This window comes from Amblyraja radiata, chromosome 21 (assembly GCF_010909765.2).
Source record: "Amblyraja radiata isolate CabotCenter1 chromosome 21, sAmbRad1.1.pri, whole genome shotgun sequence".
NCBI classification, from domain to species: domain Eukaryota; kingdom Metazoa; phylum Chordata; class Chondrichthyes; order Rajiformes; family Rajidae; genus Amblyraja; species Amblyraja radiata.
Genome location: NC_045976.1, coordinates 1,538,316 through 1,558,848, shown reverse-complemented (window position 1 = coordinate 1,558,848; position 20,533 = coordinate 1,538,316). Strand labels below are relative to the sequence as shown.

General features: G+C 44.3%; 1 protein-coding gene across 1 annotated transcript in view; it reads right to left on the bottom strand.

Annotated features, from left to right (window-relative positions):
* Positions 1 to 20,533, bottom strand: part of washc4 (WASH complex subunit 4) — a 79,314-nt gene that overhangs the window by 12,442 nt on the left and 46,339 nt on the right. Inside the window, 11 exon segments of the mRNA XM_033039371.1 lie at positions 785 to 893; positions 2,578 to 2,712; positions 4,007 to 4,111; positions 4,198 to 4,272; positions 4,904 to 5,058; positions 5,153 to 5,321; positions 11,308 to 11,369; positions 11,372 to 11,423; positions 14,205 to 14,310; positions 14,393 to 14,472; positions 16,538 to 16,684. Coding sequence (XP_032895262.1) covers positions 785 to 893; positions 2,578 to 2,712; positions 4,007 to 4,111; positions 4,198 to 4,272; positions 4,904 to 5,058; positions 5,153 to 5,321; positions 11,308 to 11,369; positions 11,372 to 11,423; positions 14,205 to 14,310; positions 14,393 to 14,472; positions 16,538 to 16,684 — 1,195 coding nt within the window.

Genomic DNA, 20,533 nt, shown 5'->3' with positions numbered 1-20,533 from the left:
GGGAGAAGGCAGGAATGGGGTACTGATTGGGGATGATCAGCCATGATCACATTGAATGGCTCGAAGGGCCAAATGGCCTACTCCTGCACCTATTGTCTATTAAGTTTTCTATTCAACTATCTATGATCATTCTTCCCATCACACAAGACCTCATCACTATGAGTCAGAGTTATATTGCATGGAGAGAGGCCATCCTCCCCAACCTGCCCATGCACACCAACCTGTCTACCTGAGTTGATCCCATTTGACTGCATTTGCCCCATATTCCTTTCAACCTTTTCTATTCAAGTACTTGTCCAAATGTCCATTAAATACTGTGATTGTTGCCACCTCTCCAGTTTATGGCAGCTCCTATCTACCCACCACCATGTGAAATCAAAATCCCTTTTAACTCTCTCACCTTAAGCCTATGTCCTCTAGTTTTAGACAATAGACATCCACGTTATCCATGCCCACCCAATTTTATATACCCCCACAAAGGTCACCAGGGAAAAAAATCTCACCCTATCTGGTGTCTTTTTGCACCTCAAACCCTCCATTCCTGGTAACATACTTGTGAATGGTTTCGGCATCCATACCAGGTTAATGATATCCTTCCTGTACTTGGTCAAGCAGAGTTGCATACAATACAATGTCTCACCAATGACTTGATGGCCAAAAACCCAGAAACATCCCCCAATGCTCCCTCCCATCACCACATTCTTTTTGTAAAACTAGAAAAGTGTAATTTGTATCTACAAACACGCGAGGAAACCCAAAATAGGATCAACTTTCAGTCTCTTACCTATCTGGCTAATAAGTTGTCTGAACTGATCGAGGTAGCTCTGTCCCTCCGGAGTTAGACCAAGTTTCCTGATGCCACGATTGAATTTGTCTGCACGATCAAAAGGATACTGTGAACAAGAGGAGGTTTGTTTAATATCACGGAATAGAAAAGTCAGCCATAAAATTATATTGCACTGATACTTCCACGCTATTTTCACTGATAACATTGGAAAATCCATGTAATTCTCCGTGGAAATCACAAATTAGACACCATTCGATAATTGCACATATTTCTTCCTTTGCAACTATTTAACTATTTGCAAACAAGGGCAGGACCTACACAGTAAATGGTCGGCCTCTGGGTAGTGTTGTAGAGTAGAGGGATCTAGTACAGGTGCATAGCTCCTTGAAGGTCGAGTCTCAGGTAGATAAGGTGGTCAAAAAGGCTTTTGGCACGTTGGCCTTCATCAGCATAGTCTTGGGTATAGAAGTTGGGATGTCATGTTGCAGTTGTACAAGACGTTGTTGAGCGTATTTAGAACATTGTGTTCAGTTCTGGGCACCATGTTATGGGAAAGATATTGTCAAGCTTGAAAGGGTTCAGAAAAGATTTACGAGGATGTTGCCAGGACTAGAGGGTGTGAGCTATGGGGAGAAGTTGAGTAGACTGGGTCTCTATTCCATGGAGCCAGGAGGATGAGGAGAGATCTTATAGAGGTATACAAAACCATGAGAGGAATAGATCGGGTAGACACACAGTCTCTTGCCCAGAGTGGGGGAATCGAGGACCAGAGGACATAGGTTCAAGGTGAAGGGGAAAAGATTTAATAGGATCCGAGGGGGTAACTTTTTCACACAAAGGGTGGAGGAGAAAGTTGAGGCTGGGACTATCCCATTGTTTAAGAAACAGTTAGACAGGTACATGGACAGGACAGGTTTGGAGAGATATGGACCAAGCGCAGGCAAGTGGGACTGGTGCAGCTGGGACATTGTAGGCTGGTGAGGCAAGTTGGGCCGAAGGGCCTATTTTCACACTGTTTCACTCTATGAATCTTCTTCCTCCCATAAAAAGATTTGAGTCTTAAAGTACAGGAAAGAGATGGAAAACTTAGCAGCATGTTGTCAAAACAGCAAATCTCCCTCAACATCAGGAAACTAAGGAGCAAGTGATCAACTTCAGCAAGTAGAGTACATGCCCCCGATCTGCATTGATCATGCTGATGTGTAGGAGTCAAACCTCTAGGTGTAAACATCAACAATTTGTCTTGGATAGTGCTAGTGTACGGGATGATCGCTGATCGGTGCCGACTCAGTGGGCCGAAGGGCCCGTTTCCACGCCGTGTCCACACAAGTCTAAAGGAGGTTGATGGTGTGACAGGCAGAGTTACGGTAACGTTACTGAGATGCTGCCACACAAAGGCAGCTATGAGGACAAGGAGAGATGTCATTGCTCATCCGAGCTGACATACCCAGCATTAGTGGAGAGATCCAGGAATGCAGCCTCACCTTAAACCCATCAACGCTTATTCGGGATGGTTTTAGAGCAGTCTGCACTTACAGGACATCTGCCTGTTCTTACTTTAAGAATGCAGTTCATTCACCTCAGTCCTGAATAGAGACCAAGTTCCAGACCAGCTTGTGGGTTTTATCTCCTGTGGCTACATGAATGGAGAAGAGGTCTCCATCTTGGGCAATGAGTCCAATGGCTACATACTTGCCCACCCCCTGACCAACTGAAACAGTCTCATCTCTGTACCCGACACAAACTGCTGAACAGAGATCTAAAATACTATCTTGGAGTTCTGCTGATACCTTCTGATCATTTTGGTCCTTTGTCTCCTTAAAGAACCGAATGTCTTTGATTAGTCGAGACTTGATATGCTCATCGTACATGAATTGGCTGAAAATATAGAACTTTTTCCTCAGAAACTGGTAGGTGAAATTGACCTAGAAAACAATTGCAATGATAGTTTGAGTAACATAGAAAACGTTTAGTCAAGGGACAACAGGTCCTGTTCACATCCCGTATCTAATGGAATACATTACACAAGTGAATAACCCAAAATTGTAGATGCTGTAAATCTGTAAAAGCAAAAAGCTGTAAGCACACAGCATCTGTGGAGGGTGAAACAGAAGTAAGGTTGCAAGTTGAAGTCTGCTCATTAGAATTATGAGAGAGAGTATGTAGGTTCGTTTTAAGATCCAGTGATGGGAGAGTGATGGAAAGGGTAAAGAGGAAATTCTTTGACCTGCATCACTAACTCAATTTCCCTTTTTACAAATTAGGTCTGACTTACTGACTCTTCCAAGAATATGCCCAATTCAGCTTGCCACACTTGGTGGTTCAGAGAAAACAGAATGGTTCCAAAGATGAGGGATTTCAGCTTCAAGGCCAGACTGGAGGAGCTGTGGCAGTTCTGTTAGTAGAATGCTTGGGAGATTTGGCCCAGGAGCAGATGGTCATGATTGGGAAGCTGCTTAGCTTAGTTTATTGTCACTTGTACCGAGGTACAGTGCCCTGGTTTAACTGTCCTCCATTGTCCCTGGATGGCACAGTGGCAGTAGAGTTGCAGCCGTACAGTGCCAGAGACCTGGGTTGGATCACGACTATGGGTACCGTCTGTATGGAATTTGTACGTCCTCTCTGTAAGCTCGTGGGCTGTCTCCAGGTGCTCCGGTTTCCTCCCACATACCAAAGATATGCAGGTTTGTAGGTTAATTAACTTCTGTACAGTGTGTAGGGTAGAACTAGTGTACAAGTGATCGATGGTTGGTGTTAAAGTGCTGGAGTAACTCAGCGGGTCAGGCAGCATCTTTGGAGAAAATAGATTGGCAACATTTTGGGTCGACTGTCTCATGGGTCATGACCCAAAATGTCACCTACCCAGCACTGTCTTTTAAAATATATAAATTCTTGGATCAATTTTCTCACAGGGAGAAGCAACATCTGCTACTTTGAGCAAATGGTTCTAAAATTTCATTTTGGAAATTTCATCTCGCTCTCTCTCTCTCTCTCTCTCTCTGCATAAAATTAGATTTAAACACACAGTACTAATGAAAGATTGTTCTGAAACGTTAACTGTATTTTCCCTCACAGATGCTGCCAGACTTAAATATCTACAGTATTCCTTTTTATGTTTTTGAAGCTTTAACTTTTGGATGGATATATAGAATGAGGTGTTGGCAATTCCTCCTGGCCAGTTAGCCGAATGTGCCTGACATGCTACTAACTCATACTTACGGTTGTGTTCATGATGCCTGTTCCGTGTGTACGGATTGAGTTTGCAACATGCCGAATGTTGATTGTATTCAGATGGTTACTATTGCTTGAGCGCTCAATGAAGATCTGTAATACGAAATAAAATCACGTTTCAAACTCGGGAGAAACTTCTCAAAATCATCTAAGCACAATTTCTTGTTTAAAAAACGTACCTGGTTGTTGAGGTTGTAAAGGTACCTCGAAACAAAGACATGGATATTTCGCATAATCTCCAGAACATCTAATCCCTGGAAATCAGTAAAGAACGTTACAACTGGAACTCACTTTTCCTCCAAAGAAGGTACGAAAAAGAACAAATTTCCTCAAACCTGTTCTGCTTTCAGTATCATAGCAGAATCTGAAAGCTAGCTTCACCTCCTCTTTCCAGACCTGTTCACATAAACCTCCCAGAAATGTCACCTAACCATGTCATGAAAAAGGGTCCTGACCCAAAACATTGCCTATCCATATCCTCTAAAGATGCTGCCTGACCTACTTAATTACTCCAGCACTGTGTGTTTTACTCTCAGAATTCCAGCATCTGCTGTTCCTTGTCTCACTAATAATTCCTATCTGGTCCAAAAATCCAACCAGGCATTCCAAGTTCACTGGATAAGACATGTAAAGCTTAGAAGCCTCAAGAAATACAGCTTGTTAGGGTTAAATGGGTGACCCTTCACCCTGAGAATGTGTCACCTGGTTCTAGATAAATAGTTAAAATAACATTAAAAACTAATGGAGACAAGAAGAAAAAAAGGAAGAATTTAATCTTGGTTTGTCCCAGGAGAATCAGAATGGTTTTGTTCTATGTAAAACTCTAATTACCAATATTCCCATCATTGTAAAAGCCACACTGAGAAAGAGCTCCTCAGTTCTTACCTGCTCCAAGGTCTGGCTTGGAAGGTGTGCTTCAGTCATCGAGAGGCTGTAGCGCTGGGTTGCTAAGTTTCTCATTTCACTATAGGTGGCCCAGTCATGGATAGCCACTGTTGTCAGGTTATAAAAATTCTTGTCCAGATAGTGAGTTACATATGCTGTTAAATGGTTGCAAATGTGGTTTATTAAATTGTATGAATGACGACAACATAAAAAACAATAAGGCTCATAAAAATCTAAAAAGGAACAAACCTTTGACATCAATGAATCGGTTCAAAAAGCGAATTGGTTTGATTGAAAAGAAATCTGACAAGTCTTTGATGCCGACTCGGAATGGATTTCGATCGTCTAATTTTAAGTGAGTGTGCACAGACAGTCTCAAGTCGTTCTCAATCTCTTTACACAGCTTATCCAAAAGGTGCTGTTGGGAAAGGAAGAGGGACAGAGGGATAGATCACAATAAACAGAAGTACTAATTAATCTGTCTTCACAAACAACATTTTTAATCTGACGTTCGTGAATGAGTTTTAATTCGAGAGCATGAGGAAACATGAATTGATCACTGCCTCTCAAATTATAAAACATTGCAGAACCAGAATTACCAGGTACAACTCTCAACGTGAACTCTTGCAATACTTTATAATTGCAGCTTCAAATCATCTCAAGAACAGTGCTGCAATGAGAACCATGTTTTGGGTGCCTAGACTCCATATCACCAAGCCAGTCATTTGGTCCAATTGGAGATAGAGGTCTGCCATGCTTGCCCAGCACAGCCTCCACCCCCCCACCCCACCACAAAAACACACACACACCATGCTCCACCCCCTCAAAACAGATGTACCAGGCCCCCACCACCACCGAAAGAGACACGATATTCTGCGCTCTATCATGGGAGATTAGCAGGTGGACAGACAAAAAAAGCTTCCTTGCATTGCAACTTCCCCATTAAATCATAGAAACATATGCAGGAGGCCATTCGGCCCTTCGAGCCAGCACCGCCATTCATTATGATCATGGCTGTTCGTCCCCAATCAATAACCCGTGCCTGCCTTCTCCCCATATCCCTTGATTCCACTAGTCCCTAGAGATCTAACTCTCTCTTAAATCCATCCAGTGACTTGGCCTCCACTGCCCTCTGTGGCAGGGAATTCCACAGATTCACAACTCTCTGGGTGAAAAGGTTTTTTCTCACCTCAGTCTTAAATGGCTTCCCCTTTATTCTAAAACTGTGGCCCCTGGTTCTGGACTCGCCCAACATTGGGAACATTTTTCCTGCATCTAGCTTGTCCAGTCCTTTTATAACTTTATATGTTCCTATAAATCCCGAGATCCTAGTTACTATCGCAACATTTAGACAGTTTCATGGATAGGACAGGTTTAGAGGGATATGGGCCAATCACAGGCAGGTGGAACTAGTGGACATGTTGGTCAGTGTGGGCAAGTTGGGCTGAAGGGCGTTTCCCATGCTGTATGACTATCCTCAAATCACTACCATTCAAAAGGAAGAACATTTAGAATGGGTTCAGAGCTTAGAGCGTAGAAGCCCCTTGTATGCAGTTGACAGATAACCCACCTACCTTCCTCAGCCCACCTCCTGTCCCATCTACATAAGAACCTGCGTGTTCCCACACTGCTTTGTCCGTCACCAAATCAAAATCCAGGCAACCAGAGGGAAAACAGTCAGCTTCAATACAGAGGAAACACGTCTCCACATATCCATGAGAAACTGCAAGCTTAATCTTTACACTAATAAAAGCATTATGAAATTACAACTAAATCTAATACTATCACCACTGTCACATTTATACCTCATGTAGGGTAGTGTTAATGTGTGGGGATCACTGGTCGGTGCGGACTCGGTGGGCCTTAGGGCCTGTTTCCGCACTGTATCTCAAAAGTAAACTAAACTATGGTACCTAAACGTAGAATTCCTAGAGTTGCAGAGATGATACCACCCTTAGGGCCCTATAACTCATTTTAATTTCAAAGCCCTCCACTCACTCTGCAGAAACCCCGACATGAAAATCAAACCCGCCGACAAGGGAGGTGCTGTGGTAGTCTGGTGCGCTGACCTCAACCGGGCTGAGGCCAGCGACAAACCTCAGGCACCTCCTCCTACTTATCCTTGGACCATGATCCCACAGACGAGCACCAGGCCTTATATCACACACCATTCTGATTTCATTACTTCTGGCTATCTGCCCTACAAAGCCGCCAATCTTATCGCATCCCCAGCCCCGCATGGCCCGATTTATCTTCTTCCCAAAATACACAAACGGAACTGCCCTGTTGTCTGCTTGTTAATGTCCCACTGAATTAATTTCCACATACCTCGACTCCATCCTATCCCCCTGGTCCAATCCCTCCCTACCTATGTCCAGACACCTCACACACCCTTCGTCTCTTTAATGACTTCCGTTTCCAGTCCGTCATCTTTACTATGGATGTTCAGATTCACTCTACAACCTCCATCCCCACCAGGAAAGTCTTAAAGTCCTTCGTTTCTTCCTCAACTGCAGAACCAGCCAATTTCCGTCTACTGACAATATCCTCTGCCTACCAGAGCTGGTCCTGACCCTGAACAATTTCTCCTTCGACTCCTCCCGCTTCCTCCAAAAATCCAAGGTGTACAGTGCCCTCCATAGTGTTTGGGACAAAGACCCATCATTTACTTATTTGCCTCTGTACTCCACAATTTGAGAATTGAAATAGAAAAAATCACATGTGGTTAAAGTGCACATTGTCAGATTAGATTAAAGGGTATCTTATACATTTGTTTTCACCATGTAAAAATTACAGCGGTGTTTATACAGAGTCCCCCCCCCCCATTTCAGGGTGCCATGTTTTGTGACACATGGCTTCACAGGTCGTTTGTAATTGGCGCAGGAATGTGTTTAATGTGCCTACCGTAATGCAGGTATAAGAGAGCATCTCAGGCCTAGTCTTTCCTCCCAGTCATTCCATCACTTGTAGAAACTTTATTGCTGTTTATCAACACAGGACCAAAGTTGTGCCATGAAAGTCAAAGGAGGGCCTTTATGAGACTGGAAAACAAGATTAAACAGTTAGAGACATCATCCAACAAAACCTTAGGCTTACCAAAATCAACTGTTCTGAAACATCACTAAGAAGAAAGAGAGCACTGGTGAGCTTACTAGTCGCAGAGACGGCAGGCCAAGGGAAGACCTCCATAGCTGAGTGACAGAAGATTTCTCTCCATAATAAAGAAAAACCTCCAACACCTGTTCCGACAGATCAGAATCAAGTCTTCAGGTTGGATTTGTCAATGACCACTGTCCCGCAGAAGATTTCATGAGCAAAATACAGAGGCTACACTGCAAGATGCAAACCACTGGTTAGCTGCAAAAATAGGATGGCAGGGTTACAGTTTGCCAAGAAGTACTTGAAAGAGCAACCACAGTTCTGGAAAAAATGTCTTGTGGACAGATGAGACGAAGATGAACCTATATCAGAGTGATGGCAAGAGCAAGTATGGAGGAGAGAAGGAACGGCCCAAGATCCAAAGCATACCACCTCATCTGTGAAACACGGTGGTGGGGGGTGTTATGGCCTGGGTATGTATGGCTGCTGAAGGTACTGGCTCTCTTATCTTCATTGTTGATACAACTGCTGATGGTAGTAGCATAATGAATTCTGAAGTGTAAAGACACATCCTCTCTGCTCGTTCAAATAAATGCCTCAATACTCATTGGCCGGTGGTTCATACTACAGCAAGCCAATGATCCCAAACATACTGATAAATCAACAGAGGAGTTTTTCAAAGCTAAAAAATGGTAAATTCTTGAGTGACCAAGTCAATCACCTGATCTGAACCCAATTGAGCATGCCTTGTATATGCTAAAGAGAAAACTGAAGGGGACTAGCCCCAAAACAAGCATAAGCTAAAGATGGCTGCAATACAGGCCTGGCAGAGCATCACCAGAGGAGACACCCAGCAAATGGTGATGTCCATGAATCGCAGACTTCAAGCAGTCATTGCATGCAAAGGATATGCAACAAAATACTAAACATGACTACTTTCATTTACTTGACATTGCTGTGTTCCAAACATTATGGTGCCCTGAAATGGGGGGGGACCATGTATAAAAACACTGCTGTAATTTCTACACAGTCAAAAAGGCACAACAGAGGATGTACTTCCTACGGCAGCTGAGGAAGCACAATCTGCCACAGGCAATGATGGTCCAATTCTATACGGCCATCGTCGTGTCTGTCCTCACCTTCTCCATCATGGTCTGGTTTGGCTCAGCCACCAAGCACAACATCCAGAGGCTGCAGCGAATCGTCCGATCAGCTGAGAAGGTTATTGGCTGCAACCTTCCCTCCATTGACGAAGTGTACACTGCAAGGGCCAGGAAGCAAGCGGGTAAGATCATCTGACCCCTCTCACCCTGGCCACAAACTCTTTGATCACTTCCCCTGGAAGGCGACTCCGGACTGTCAAAGCTGCCACAGCCAGACATAAAAACAGTTTTTTTTCCATGATATTAGCTCTACTCAATAACCAAATGTCTGTAGCCTCCTTTTGCTCTGGTATTTTATTTAATTCACATGTTTATCAAACATGTTTTATTATTAATGTTGAAAGTTTTATGTGTCATTCCTAACTGTCACTGTATGTCATGTTGTCACTTGCGGGCGAGAACCAAGGCAAATTCCTTGTAATGCGAATACTTGGCCAATAAACTTATCCATTCATTCACATGGTGAAACCAATGTATAAAAAATGGCCTGTATTAAAATCTGACAATGTGCACTTTAACCACAAGTGATTTTTTTCTAATACAAATCTCAATTGTGGAGTACGGAGGCAAATAAATAAATGATAAGGTCTTTGTTCGAAACATTATGGAGGGCACTGTAGCTATGGGCACTCACATGGGCCCCAGCTATGCCTGCCTCTGTAGGGTACTTCGAACAATCACTGGTTGAGGCGTACACTGGCTCTATCCCCGAACTCTACCTCCGCTACATTGACGACTGCATTGGTGCTACCTCCCTGCACCCATGCAGAACTCACTGACTTCATCAACTTCACCACTAATTTTCCATGCTGCATTCAAATTCACTTGGACCATCTCCGGCATCTCACTACCGTTTCTAGATCTCATCGTCTCCATCACAGGAGACAGACTATTGACCGACATCTACTACAAACCTACTGACACCCACAACTATCTCGACTACACTTCTTCCCACCCTGCTTCCTGTTCAGACTATCCCCTACTCCCAATTCCTCCTTCTACGCCGCATCTGCAGCCCAGGATGAAGTGTGCCATACCATGGCATCGGAGATGTCCTCATTCATTAGGGAACAGGGGTCCCCTCCTACATTATAGACGAGGCTTACACTAGGATCTCCTCGATATCCTGCAGCTCCGCTCTTGCTCCCCTCCCCCATTCGTAACAAAGACAGAGTCCTCCTTGTCCTCACCTTCCACCCCCATCAGCCGTCGCATACAGCACATAACCCTACGACATTTTCGCCAACCTTCAACAGGATCCCATTCTAACCACATCTTCCCATCTCCACCCCTTTCTGCTTTCAGCAGAGACCATTCCCTCCGCAACTCCTGGTCAACCCTTCCCATTCAAATCACCCCCTCCCAAGGCGCTTTCATCTGCAAACGCAGGAGATGCAACAGCTGTCCCTTTACCTCCCCCCTTGACTCCGTCCAAGGACCCCACTGTTTTTCGAGGCGAGGTAGAGGTTCACTTGCGCCTCCTCCAACCTCATCCACCGTATCCGCTGTTCCAGGTGTGGACTCCTGTATATCGGCGAGACCAAGCGCAGGCCTCAGCGATCGTTTCACTGAACCCTCTGCTCAGTCAGCCTAAACATACCTGATCTCCCGGTTGCTCAACACTTTAACTGCCCCTCCCATTCCCATTTGACCTTCTGTCCTGGGGCTCTTCCATTGTCAGAGCGAGGCCCAGCATAAATTGGAGGAACAGCACTTAATATTTTGCTTGGGTAGCGTGCACCCCAGCAGTATGAACAATGACTTCTCTAACTTCAGTAGCTCTTGCTTTCCCTCTCTCCATCCTAGTTCTCCTCCCAGTCTTACTGTCCCCGACTACATTTCATCTCTATATCGCCCACTCCCGACATCAGTCTGAAGAACGGTCTCGACCCGAAATATCACCCATTCCCTCTCTCCAGAGATGCTGCCTGTCCCGCTGAGTTACTCCAGTATTTTGTGTCTACATTTAATTTCAAAGCCACGTGGTTTATGAACACCCAGCAGCCATCAACTCGCAAGCTGCAAGGTTAAAATTGAAGTAGTAACTCATGTTATTTTGCTTTAAAACACAAGTGATTTTAAAGATATCCTTTAATTAACAATTAAAAATAGCAATGGTAATTTTTGGTTGTTGTCCATTACCTCATTCAGCATAGCCATGATTTCTTTATCGAAAGCTTCCAGCAACATGTGTGTGGATTCCAGTGTCTAGCATGCATCATGGGCGGAACACAATCTCTCAAAGCACTAAACATGTACTGTTAAGTGAAATATAAAATGACAAAATCAACAGGAAACATTTCACCACCAAATCACCACTAAACAAATGCTCCAAATTACATGAGATACACATGAGTGTTTTCATCTTGTATTTCTAAATTTACCTCTGCTATATCTTTAAACTAAACAGTATTAGTTTACTCCGGTGCTCCGGTTTCCTCCCACACTCCAAAGACGTGCAGGTTTGTAAGTTAATTGGCTTTGGTAGAAATTGTCAATTTTCCCTAGTGTGTAGGATAGTGCTATGTGCGGGGTGATTGCTGGTCAGTGCAATGCACCGAAGAGCCAGTTTCCGCACTGCATCTCTAAACTAAATGTTTGCCAATCTATTCCACTCAAAGTAATTGTACCATTATTTTCCACTTTTTATTCCCCCTTGAGAAAGATTCATTAAGCCGAGGCGACGAGTGAACAACCCAGATATTATCAAACCTTGGGCATCAAATTAGGGTCTTGACTGTTTATTATCTAAATTTGAGGAGCATAAGTTTAATGCGGAAAATAAAAGACTTTAAACACTTTTCTTCAAAATCAATATTTCTGCACAAGTATTAAAAAACATGTGACTTTAACATTCAGGAACAAATAAATTATAAAGCATTTCAACATAATTCAGTGTTATGTCAAAGATGATACCAAAAAGTGGTCAATTACAGGCAGCTTGCGTGGTAATATTTACTGATACCAAACTATTTTTTAAATAAAACATTAACTTAATTCAAGCCATCCAATTACAAGAAAAGGAATGCACTCAGGGTCTGGTTTGCTAGTTCAGTAACAAAGCCAACCTTGTTAACCAAGGTGCCTCTATTTCTCAATAGGGAGGGACAATGAGATCTTGGTGCACAAGTCCACATATACCTGAAGGTTACAGCACAGGTACAGGTGGAACAGTGACGCAGAAGGTGGAGAGACACCCTCACACCTCCAGAGACCCCGGGACAATCCCGACCTCAGGTGCTGCCTGCATTCAGTTTGCATGTTCTCCCTGTGACTGCATGGGTTTTCTCTAGGTGCTTCAGTTTCATCCCACATCCCAAAGACATGCTGATCAGGGCATTAATCAGCCACTTTAAATTGCCCAAGGGTATAGGTGGGTGCTACAACCTGGCAGAAGTTAATAGGAGTCTGAGGACAACAGAATGCGTGTAAATGGGTGGCTGATGGTCAGCATGGACTTGGTGGGCCGAATAACTGGTGTCAGTGCTGGATGACTGTGAAAGGAAGACTTGGTGGTGATAGCAGCAATCAAGATATCTACAAGAACCATTAACTGAGGCATAGACTATAACAGCGGGGGAGGTTATGGTACAACTATATAAGACAATGATTTGGCTGGAGTACTGTCACCAACAATATAGGAAGGACATGATTTCACTGGAAAGAGTGCAGAGGATATTCAGCAGAATGTTGTCAGGGACAGAGCATTTCAGTTGTGATGGATTAGTTAGGCTGGGTTCAGTTTCCTTGGAGAAGAGGTTGAGAAGGTTCCTGATGGGCGAGGCATAGACAGCAGGAAAATTCTGCAGAGTCGAGCTATCTAAAACTCGAGCCCATAGGCTTAGTGCAAGAGGATTAGAGGATTGGGGGGAGAAGGAAACACTTTTTCAGCCAGAGAATGCTTGAGTGGGTAGTTGAGGCATAACACAATTTTACATGAGCCCGCGCTCGGAGTATTGTGTTCAGTTTTGGCCACTTTGCTATAGGAAGATGCCATTAAATTTGAAAGAATGCAGAGAAGATTTGAATTGAATTGAATTTAATAAATTTCATTAGCAAAGTATGTGTACATACAAAGAATTTGCCTTGCTTTGCTCACAAGGATAACAACACGATGTTGCCAGGACTCAAGAACCCGAGCTGCAGGGAGAGGCTGGGAATGCTTGGACTTTATTCCTTGGAGAGCAGGAGACTGACTGGGGGATGATTTTAAAGAGATGAATAAAATCATGAGGGGAATAGATAGAGTGAACGCATGTTTTTTTTCTTCGGTGTAGGGGAATAAAGGCAAGAGGGGAAAGTTTTACTCGCATCCCAAGGGGCAGCTTTTTCACACAGGGTATATGGCACCTACTGCCAGATGAAGTAGCTGAGGCAGGTACAATAACATTTAAAAGATATTTGGACAGTGCACGGATGGGAAAGGTTCAAAGCAAAATGGAGCAGGTGTGGGCAAATGGTACTAGCTGGATCGGCATGGACCAGTTGGGCTTTGGGGCCTATTTTCGTGCATATAACAATGACTGGGTGACACAACAGCGCAGCCGTAGAGTTGCTGCGTTACAGTACCAGAGACCCGGGTTCCATCCTGACTACAGATACTTGTCTGTACGGAGTTTCTCCCCATGACCTGCGTGGGTTTTCACCGAGATCTTTGGTTTCCTCCCACACTCCAAAGACGTACAGGTTTGTAGGTTAATTGGCTTGGTATAAATGTAAATTGTCCCCAGTGTGTGCAGTATAGTGTAAATGTGCGGGGATCGCTGGTCGGTGTGGACTTGGTGGATGAAGAGCCTGTTTCTGCGCTGTACCTCTAAACTACACTCAAGTCTCTACACAGGTACTTTAATTGCCAAGGCATAGAAGGCCAAATTCCAACTGCTGGAGAATGGGATTAGTACAGTTAATTACCCAATAGTCCATATGGATTGTACCTATGAATGATGCTGTGTGGTTAATTATATGCATCACACAAGAAAACAAAAGATAAAATGTCTGTCTTGTAATCGCTTGGTCATCAACAAATCTGCAATTCTTACGTGTATTCTTGCAGAATCAACAGCACTATCATAAATATCGTCCAGGTAGATGGGGAATATGGTGCGATGCCAGTACAAGAAGTTGCAATTGCACAGAACTTGAATCCTGCAAAATGCAACAACAAAGTCAAGTCTGCTGCTTGATCCCACCAAGATCGTAATGCAACTGTCTTCTGTTGGCGACTCACCGCTCCTTCAGCTCACTGATCACGTCCAACTTCTTCAGCACCACAAGCAAAACCAGCAACTCTTCATCTCGGAATGTTTTCTTCACAGGACAAATACATGCAAAAACAGCATGTAACAGATCAGCCACATTGATACAGCAAAACGTGTATGGCTATGATATTCACAACTTTAAATATAACCCAGCAACTCTGGCACGTTGAGCATAATGAATAGATTTCATAGCAAAATTCAACTGCAAAAGACAACGCACATGCACTTCACCAGTTCAATAACTTTCAATTCCTAGAGGCCCCCATTGCTTCATCCTCGCCATGAACATCCAGTCCCTTTACACCTTCTTTCCCCACCAGGAAGGCCTCAGGACCCTCCAAGTTTTCCTTGAACACAGACCCAATTAGTTCCCATTGACAGTGCAGCGGTGGAGTTGCCTTCCAACGCCAGAGGCCCGGGTTCCATCCTGACTCTAGGTGCTTGTCTGTACGGAGTTTGTACGTTCTCCCTGTAATCTGCCAAGGTGTTCTCCAGCTGCTCCAGTTTCCTCTCACACTCCAAAGATGTACAGGTTTGTAAGCTAATTCGCTTGGTGTAATTGTAAACTGTCCCTAGTGTGTGTACGATATTGTCTATGTGCGGGGATCGCTGGTCGGCGCTCTAAACGAAACTAATGCTTTTTATCACCCTGACAGAACTTGACACCACACTTTACAACTTCTCTTTGGACTCCACTTACTTTCTTCAGGTATTCATGGGCGCTCACATCGGCCCCAGCAATGCCCATCTTTTAGTTGGTAACGTTGAACTGTCCTAATTCCAAACATGCCCTAGTACCATTCCCCACCTGTTTCTCCGTTACATTGCCAACTGCATCAGGGCTGCCTCCAGCACACGTGCCCTGCTCCTTGATTTCATCAACTTTCCACCCTGCCCACAAATGCACTCGCACCAACTCTAACACCGCTCTTCCCATTCTCAATCTGTCTCATCACAGGGGCTAGACTATGTGCAGATATCTACTAGAAAACCTATTGACTCCTACAGCTACCTTGACTACACCCCCTTCTCCGCCACTTGCAACAAAGCCATCCCTTATTCTTAATTTCTTTGCCCCCGCCACATTTTCTTCCAAAATGAGGCTTTCCACTCTGACACTGAGGTCCCTTTTCATTAGTAAATGTAGATTCTCTCTCCACCCCCCCCCCCCCCCCCCCCCACCCCAGTATTGTGGATGGACCCATCACCCATGTCTCTTCTATGTCTCACAGTTCAGCTCCTCTTAACCCAGACTGAGCAACTTAACCCCATGTCCTCATCTTTCATCCCACCACATGGAACACATCATTCTCCAACATTTCCTGCCACCTTCAACGTGATCCCACCACCAGTCACATCTACCCACCCCCATTCCTCTCCAGTTTCCATAAAGTCCACTCGCTCCACAACTTCTTGGTGTACCCATCCCTATCTATCCACCCGACCCCTCCCCAATACATTCTCCTACAACCGCAGGAGATGTAACACCTACTACACCTCTCGCATGTCCATCCAGCAACCCGAGCTGCCCATTCAAACGAGACAGAGGTTCATTGCACTCTTTCAACTTCATCTATTGCATTTGGTGCTCCCAATATAGCCCTCCTTACATTGAAGACACCAAGCATTGACCAGGCTACTGTTTCACTCAACACTTGCATTCCGCTCACCAAGGCGTGCTGAAGCTTCCGGTCGCTAACCATTTTAACTTCCCTTCTCATCCCTGTACTGAACGTGTCCTTTTTCTCCTGTGACCACTTCCACCCTTAACCTTCCCTCCAGCTTTACATTTCATCCGACAATCCTTTTATCTCCTTTTAACCTCTCCTTTTTGACACTGACTCCACCCATCTGCCATCCACCATTCTCCCTCACCTGAACCTGCCAGGTTCTTTCCCACTTCCATACTTCTCCTTCTCCCCTCCCACCATCCGACTCCAATCAATACGAAGGATCCCGACGCAAAACATTCCTCCAGCACATCATGGTTTGCTTAAGATTCCGGCATCTGCAGTTTTGTGTCTTCATTCAAACTGCAATGTTTGGCATGCAAATTATTACTATTTAAATTAGAAAATTATTATAGATGTTAATATACTGGACATTATGCTTACCATTTGAGTCCCCACACTTAATGCTAAGGCAACAACCAGTCTACGTTCCTTGGTACTGGGTCCATTGAGAGCATTTTCAGCCAAAACAAGGGCGGAGAGCACATCCAAGCGTCTCTCACTGTACTTCTTGTCAGATATCACTCTTTTCTGAAGGAAAAAAATCAGATGCTTTTCAAAAAAAAACGTTTCAGATGTCTACAGGACTACAGAAGCTAGAATTGGCAAAAATTAGAGGTTAACCTGCTCAATTTATGCATTTGCACTTTGAAGCCTTTTAAAGCATTAAATTATCTATTTTCACTCCAATAGTTAAGATAACTCTAAGACTCAAGGCAACTCATTGTTGAAGCCACTATATTAATAAATAAAGTTTACATTGTTTAAAGCTCTTGAGAAAATTTCCTTCAAGTTGCTCCACCATTTCACCTCAAAAATGGAAACTAAGTGACATCCTTTGCAATGACTATCTCAAAACAGAAGTAGACAATTTTCCAAAAAGAACAATTACGAGTGTTGATAGACACAAAAAGCTGGAGTATCTCAGCGGGACAGGCAGCATCTCTGGAGAGAAGGAATGGGTGACATATCAGGTAGAGACTAATCGGGGGGGAAAGGAAATGAGAGATATAGACAATGATGTAGAGAAATATAGAACAAATGAATGAAAGATATGCAAAACAAGATAAAGGAAACAGGCCATTGTTAGCTGTTTGCTAAGTGAGAACGAGCACCTGGTGCGAATTGGGTGGGGGAGGGATGGAGATAGAGGGACTGCAGGGGTTACTTGAAGTTAGAGGAATATATATTAATACCACTGGATTGTAAGCTGCCCAAGCAAAATTTGAGATGCTGTTCCTCCAATTAGCATTTAGCCTCACTTGGACAACGGAGGAGGCCTCGGACAGAAAGGTCAGTGTGGGAATGTGAAGGAGAATTAAAGTGTTTAGCAGCCGGGAGATCAGGTAGGTCCAGGCGGACTGAGCGAAGGTGTTCAGCGAAACGATTGCCCAGTCTACGTTTGGTCTCACCGTTGCACAAGAGTCCACATCTTGAACGACGGATACAGTAGATGAGGTTGGAGGAGGGGCAAATGAACCTCTACCTAACCTGAAAGGACTGTTGGAGTCCCTGGACAGAATTGAGGTTGGAGGTATGAGGACAGGGGTTGCATCACCTGCAGTTACAGGGTAAGGTCCCTGGGGAGGGGATTGTTTGGGTGGGAAGGGATGAGTTAACCAGGGAGTTACGGAGGGAACGGTCTCTGCAGGCGGAAAGGGGAGATGGAAAGATGTGACTCGTGGTGGGGTCTCGTTGGAGGTGTCAAAAATGTTGGAGGATCATGTACTGACAATAGAACAACTCAATTCTTCTTACTTGCAGCAGCACAACAGGCTTATAAACAAAATACACACAGACAATACATAATTTTTAAAAAATCAATAAATTAATCATCACACTACTAGTACAAAAATAACCCCAAAGTCCTTTGTGCAACCAAAGACAATCCAGAGAAGTTCATAGTTAAGGGTGACATTGTGTAGTTCAAGAGCCTGATTGTTGTTGGAAAAGCTATTCAACCTGCTACTCTTAATTTTCAGACTCCCATACCACGTTCTGATTGTAGCACAGAAATGAATGCGTTGCCAGGGTGATGTATGTCTTTGATATATTGGCTGCCGTTTTGCTCTTCAATGGTGAGGAGGTCAGTAACTGTGATGGACCTGGCAATGTCAACCACTTTCTGCAATCTCCTTTGTTCCTGGGCGTTTCAGATGCCAAACCAGGGCATGATGCACCTGGGCAGTATTCTCTCACTGTTCACCTGTAGATGTTCAAGAGACTATTCATTAGCATACCAATCTCCTCAATCTTCCAAGGAAGTAGAGGCATAGATCAGCATTCTTTGTGATTGCATCCATGTGCTGGGCCCAGGACAGATCTTCAGAGATATGCACGCCTAGGAACTTGAAACTGTTGACTCTCACCACCACCAACACATTAGTGAAGACATGTTGGTGGATCCTCTACCTTCCTCTTCCAAAGTCAATAACCAGCTCCTCAGCCTTGCTGGGTTTGAGAACAAGATTCTTGTTCTGGCACCATTCAATCAGATTTATTATCTCTCACTATTATTATGTGTTATGAGAACATAGAACAATACAGCACAAGAACAGGCCCTTCAGCCCACTATGTTTGCATTGAACATGATTTTCTCATCTGCCTGTACATGCTCCATATCACTCTATTCCTTGTACTTCCATGCGCCTATCTAAAAACCTCTTAAATGCCACAATCATATCTGCCTCCACCACCACCCCTGGCAATGTGCTCCAAGCCCCCCACTACACTGAAATCATATCCCAAAGAATATTATCCAATAGCTTCCCAAGCACTCTATCGAGCTTTACTGACTTATAATTTCCTGAATGATCTTGACTTCTCTTATAGAGCAGCATCATGACTTCCTGATAGTCAGAACTTTGATCCCTTGGTGGAAATATCCAACACTAGCGGGTGCAGCTATCAGGTAAGTAGGGGGAAAGTTTAATGGAAATGTGTAGGGCAAGTTACCCCCCCCAGTGGGGGCATGGATCGCATTGACAGGGGTGGTGGTGGCATTTAAGAAACTATTAAATAAGCACATAGAAATGCAGAGAATGAGGTGGTTATCATGTACAGGTCGATGAAATCAGTTTAACTTGGCATCATGTTCAGCACAAACACTATGGGCGTTCTGTGTTCTATGTTCCTCATTCGTCCAACAATGGTGGTATCAAAGGAAGGAGCTGCAGATGTTGGTTTACATCGAAGATGGACACAAAAAGCTGGAATAACTCGTAGATCAAGCAGCATCTTTGAAGAAACAAAAATACATTTTCGGTTGAGACCTTTCTTCAGACAGAGTCAGGGGAGAGGGAAAGCAGAGGTATGAAAACATTCAGAACAAATCAGAGCCAGCACCGACGACCAAGGAAAGGTACAGCCCACAGAAGGGTCCACTGTTGGCTGTTGAAGAGATGATAACAAAGGGATATATGGATAAACAGTGGAACTAGCAGGACGACTAGCTTGGGGGTGGGGTAGATCCACAATGGATACAGTAGACGAAGTTGAATCTGTGTTGGAACTGTGTCTGGTTACACATTCATGCGTATAGAGTACAGCAGGGGACTGATCATATCGGCCTGAGGTGCTCCTGTGTGGATGGTTATCGAGGAGGAAATGTTGTTATCAATTCATTACTGATTCTGGCATGCCGATCAAGTCGAGAATCGAGTTGCAGAGGGATGAGTGAAAACTCAGTTCTGATTTTCATAACAAATTTGGAGGGGATGGTACTGGTCTGTGCAAGCTTTGATAACACAGCCAGGTACACCATCGGGGCTGGACACTTTCCGAGGGTTAACCCTCATGAAGGATGGTCTGATGTCAGTGTTGGTGACTGACATTACAATGCTGTTGTAGGCTATGGAGGCATATCAGTGTTCTCCCTTTCAAAGCAAATGTAAAACGCATTGAGTTCCTCCAGCTGTCATTCGAGCTGCCACTTAGTTCTGCCTTGAAGAAAGTGTTGGCATGCAAGCCCAACCACAGCCACCAGACATCCATCTCATCCTCCAGTTTAGAGTGAAAATGTCTCTGCCGTTCTGAAGGTCTTGGAGTTCCTATATGAATTTTCATCGCCAGACTTGAATGCCCGAGAACTGGTCCTCAGTAGATTGTGGACCTCCCAGGTTCACTCAATGCTTCTTGTGAGAGAATATTCAGATGATTTTGGTGGAGACACACTCCTCCACAGAGCTCCTTATCAAGTCATTGGCTACCGTGGTGTATTCGTTCAGGTCTGTTGCCGAGTCCTTGATCATCGCCCAGTCTACAAACCCCAGGCAATTGCAGAGTCATTCCTCTGCCACCCCTGACCGGTTCTGTGCAATTCTCACTGCTGAAGCTGTGCTCTTCACTCACTGCCTATATGCAGGAAAAAGGAGCCCAGCC